Raw genomic sequence first — 3,802 nt, forward strand, 5'->3', positions numbered from 1 at the left:
ACTGACTGTGCTTTGCTTGCATTTTTAATGATGAAAATCCGAATTGAGATGCATTTCCTAACACTGCACAATGAGATACAGTTTATAAACGTTTTGTGGTCATATTTTTAAGCTGAATTTCTAAATTTAGAGCAGCAGGATGGAATGCAGAAACTTAAAGGGTACCATCGCAGATCGTGCCCTGCAGTGGAACTTTCCACCAGCGGACCCCCCCTCCCCCCTCCCCTCACTCACAGACACACAATCTCCACATCCAGGCACACAGACCATCTCCCAAATGATTGTTTATTTAAAAACCGAGTTATTCAAAGCAATAATGTTTAAGTAGTTTTTCTTTGTCAGAAATTAGTTCAATGAAATTTATCCCAGAATAATAATAATAATAATAATAAATAAAGAACAGGAGAGCATAGTGGATGCTTTACAACACAATTATTGTTCATTATTATTATGTATTTGATTTATTTTTATTTATTTTCTTCAGACATGACACTGCCAAAGGACAAAAATCAGGCCAGCTTGGATCTGGGTCTGGAGGAGGAGGAGGAGGCCGGCTACCAGCAAGGGCCTCGTCAAATGACAGAAGAGCCACAATGCTCAAATGCAGACTGCGGGAGGTGGCAGCAGTTTATGATGGAAGGGAAAAGGAGGCTAGAGCTTTTGGAGGAGGAGGTGAGAAAGCTCCGTGGCAGGTATCGAAAGCTGGCCAAGGAGGTCAACCGGCTTTCCAAGGTTAGTGAGTGAATTAAATTGGCTGACACTAGTGACAAAGTTACACAATTAAGCAAATAGAGAAAGAGAGATGAAAGTACTAAGCACTCAATATGTTTTTTACTCCACAGAGGAGGGATATGTACAAGAACATCTTGGTGCACCTGAGGTCACTTCCAGCTGCCAGACGGGCAGCTCTTATATCCCGAAGAACTGGGAAAACTCCACAGACACCAGTCAATACCAAGAGAAGGGAGATGTACGAGAACCTGATGGTGCGCCTGAGGCCACTTCAGTCTTCCTTCAAGGCCTCCAGGAGGGTGTTAAGAGCTGCCAAACGGGCAGCTCTTAAATCACCAAGATAAGAAAAAAAAAGTGTTAAACACTGACTTGTATATATTTTTTGTTCAGTTCAGTGTTATTTACTGTTTGTGTGTGTGTGTGTGTGTGCAAAAAAGTAGTTTTATATATAGTAGTAGTTGTAGTTTGTTATTTATTTTTTTGGGGGTGTTTTGTTCATATTAACAGATGTGAAATTTGGTTTTATTGTTCAAAGTGTTATTTACTGTTTGATTGTGTGCAGATAAAATGTTATATCATGTAGTGGTAGTTTATTTATATATATTTTTTGTTCAGTATATCAGATGTTTAAAATTAGTTTTATTGTTCAAAGTGTTATTTAGTCAGGGAATTGGATGATTTGATATGTGGTCGATTCTTTTAAAGCAAATGTGACACTTGATTGCAGTAATGTTTGCTTTAATAAAAAAAAAGTTTGGTTTGCAATTGAAAACAATCTCTTGGTCATTTGGTGCACCCACCACATCCATTTTAAGTCCAAAAATGCATTGTAACAATTATTTTTTATAAGGCCAATTTTCAAATAGAAGCTAGATTTGGATTTCCAATGTAAAATGGCTTGAACAAAGACAGCAGAAATTTACTCTGACATTTGGCAACCCAGACAGCCCATTTTAGGGGCTTCGCAGTGTCACAGATGAGAGCTGCTAGGTGTAACTGACTCTTGGCATGAAAATTAATATTAAACTGTGACATATTGGCATTTGGGAGGAAAGAGGGCATTGTGAGCAGCATGTGTTGCAAGTCTGGGGGTGCTGTGTCACCGTTTCCCCCTCAAAACATGTGAAAGGTCAATAGGTCAGCATGCATGCAGGCAGGCAGGCAGACAGGCAGGCTTCATTTGAGGCCTGCACACTTAAGGTGCAAATAATAATAAGTGTAAATAATAATAATATGCTTAGGCTAGATTATCAATGCCATCAAACGCTGAAGGAGCGCTTTAACATGTTGGGAAAGTGCATTAAAAGTGTTCTAAATAGCTAACACACACTTCAAGAAAGCGTGACATTTGGCAACCCGGAGGCTGCCATGTTGAGGGTTTCGAATTGTCAAAAAATGAGTAAATAAATCTATATGAGCGATACACATTAACAGAGGTGATTAAATAAAGAATAAATAATTTTCGCCAAGAGTGAGACGCGAACCCGCGGGGTTCGCATGCAAACGCAGCACTTTAACCATTCGGCTGTCTCTCCAGCACAAAGCTGCACACTGGGTTAAGGCAGATCCGCTGCTTTTGTCCCTGACCTGTTAAGGGTTTCGAATTGTCACAGACTGTAAAATAGCAAACCCCTAATGTATAAATAAATAAATCTATATGGTGCCAGAGCTGCACTGTCCTTAAAAACAGCTTTGTTTAAGAAAGCAAGCCCACCCAACCCCCACAGATTCGCACCTCATGATGAAAATCCGAATTGAGATGCATTTCCTAACACTGCACAATGAGATACAGTTTATAAACGTTTTGTGGTCATATTTTTAAGCTGAATTTCTAAATTTAGAGCAGCAGGATGGAATGCAGAAACTTAAAGGGTACCATCGCAGATCGTGCCCTGCAGTGGAACTTTCCACCAGCGGACCCCCCCTCCCCCCTCCCCTCACTCACAGACACACAATCTCCACATCCAGGCACACAGACCATCTCCCAAATGATTGTTTATTTAAAAACCGAGTTATTCAAAGCAATAATGTTTAAGTAGTTTTTCTTTGTCAGAAATTAGTTCAATGAAATTTATCCCAGAATAATAATAATAATAATAATAAATAAAGAACAGGAGAGCATAGTGGATGCTTTACAACACAATTATTGTTCATTATTATTATGTGTCTGTTTTTTTTTTTTTTCTTCAGATATGACACTGCCAAAGGACAAAAACACATGCCCGATATGCAGGCAGAGCTATGCGAACGCGTGGGCGATGTCAAACCACCTGCAGTACGGCCATGGAGTCTTAAACCTCCAAGAGCGCCAGCTCCTCCTAAACCTGGCGAGCAACAGGGTAAACAGACGGCTTCAGGCATGTCCAGTGTGCAATTACAACACCACCAGGCTGGACCAGCACATCCCCATTTGCCATATGGAGCTAAGTGAGGCACAGATCCAGCACTACCTGCAGTGGGGCATGAGAGTGAGAACCATTGCTTTCCTTCAAGAGCTGCGGGCCACAGACCCAGCAGTGCCGCTGGCCTCCTCCTTGGCTCTGGGTCTGGAGGAGGAGGAGGAGGGCGGCCACCAGCAAGGGCCTCGTGACATGACAAAAGAGCCGCAATGTGATAACCCAGACTGCGTGGCGCAACGGAGGAGGTGGCAGCAGTTTGCGATGGAAGAGGAACAGAGGACAGAGCGTTTTGAGGAGGAGCTGAGAAAGCTTCGTGGCATGCATCGAAAGATGGCCAAGGATATCAACCGGCTTTCCAAGGTTAGTGAGTGAATTAAATTGGCTGACACTAGTGACAAAGTTACACGATTAAGCAAATAGAGATGAAAGTACTAAGCACTCAATATTTTTTTACTCCACAGACACCAGTCAAGACCAAGAGGCAGATCAACCAGAACCTGATGGTGCGCCTGAGCCCACTACAGTCTGCCTTTAATGCCTCCAGAAGGGCGTTAAGAGCTGCCAGACGGGCAGCTAATAATTTTTTTGGTGTTTTGTTAAGAATAATAGATGTGAGAAATTGGTTTAATAGCTGAAAGTGGTATTTAATGTTTGTGTGTGTGTGTGTGTGT

At 41.8% G+C, this 3,802-nt stretch overlaps 1 protein-coding gene across 1 annotated transcript; it reads left to right on the forward strand.

Moving 5' to 3' along the window:
* The first annotated feature begins 2,990 nt into the window (after positions 1-2,990).
* On the forward strand, positions 2,991-3,766 carry LOC109953725 (uncharacterized). Its single transcript, XM_020589195.1, has 2 exons — positions 2,991-3,491; positions 3,593-3,766. The coding sequence occupies exons 1-2, from the start codon at positions 2,991-2,993 to the stop codon at positions 3,764-3,766; spliced, it is 675 nt and encodes a 224-aa protein (XP_020444851.1).
* The last annotated feature ends 36 nt before the right edge of the window (positions 3,767-3,802 follow it).

Source organism: Monopterus albus, unplaced genomic scaffold (genome assembly GCF_001952655.1).
Source record: "Monopterus albus unplaced genomic scaffold, M_albus_1.0 scaffold1105.1, whole genome shotgun sequence".
In the NCBI taxonomy this organism is placed as follows: domain Eukaryota; kingdom Metazoa; phylum Chordata; class Actinopteri; order Synbranchiformes; family Synbranchidae; genus Monopterus; species Monopterus albus.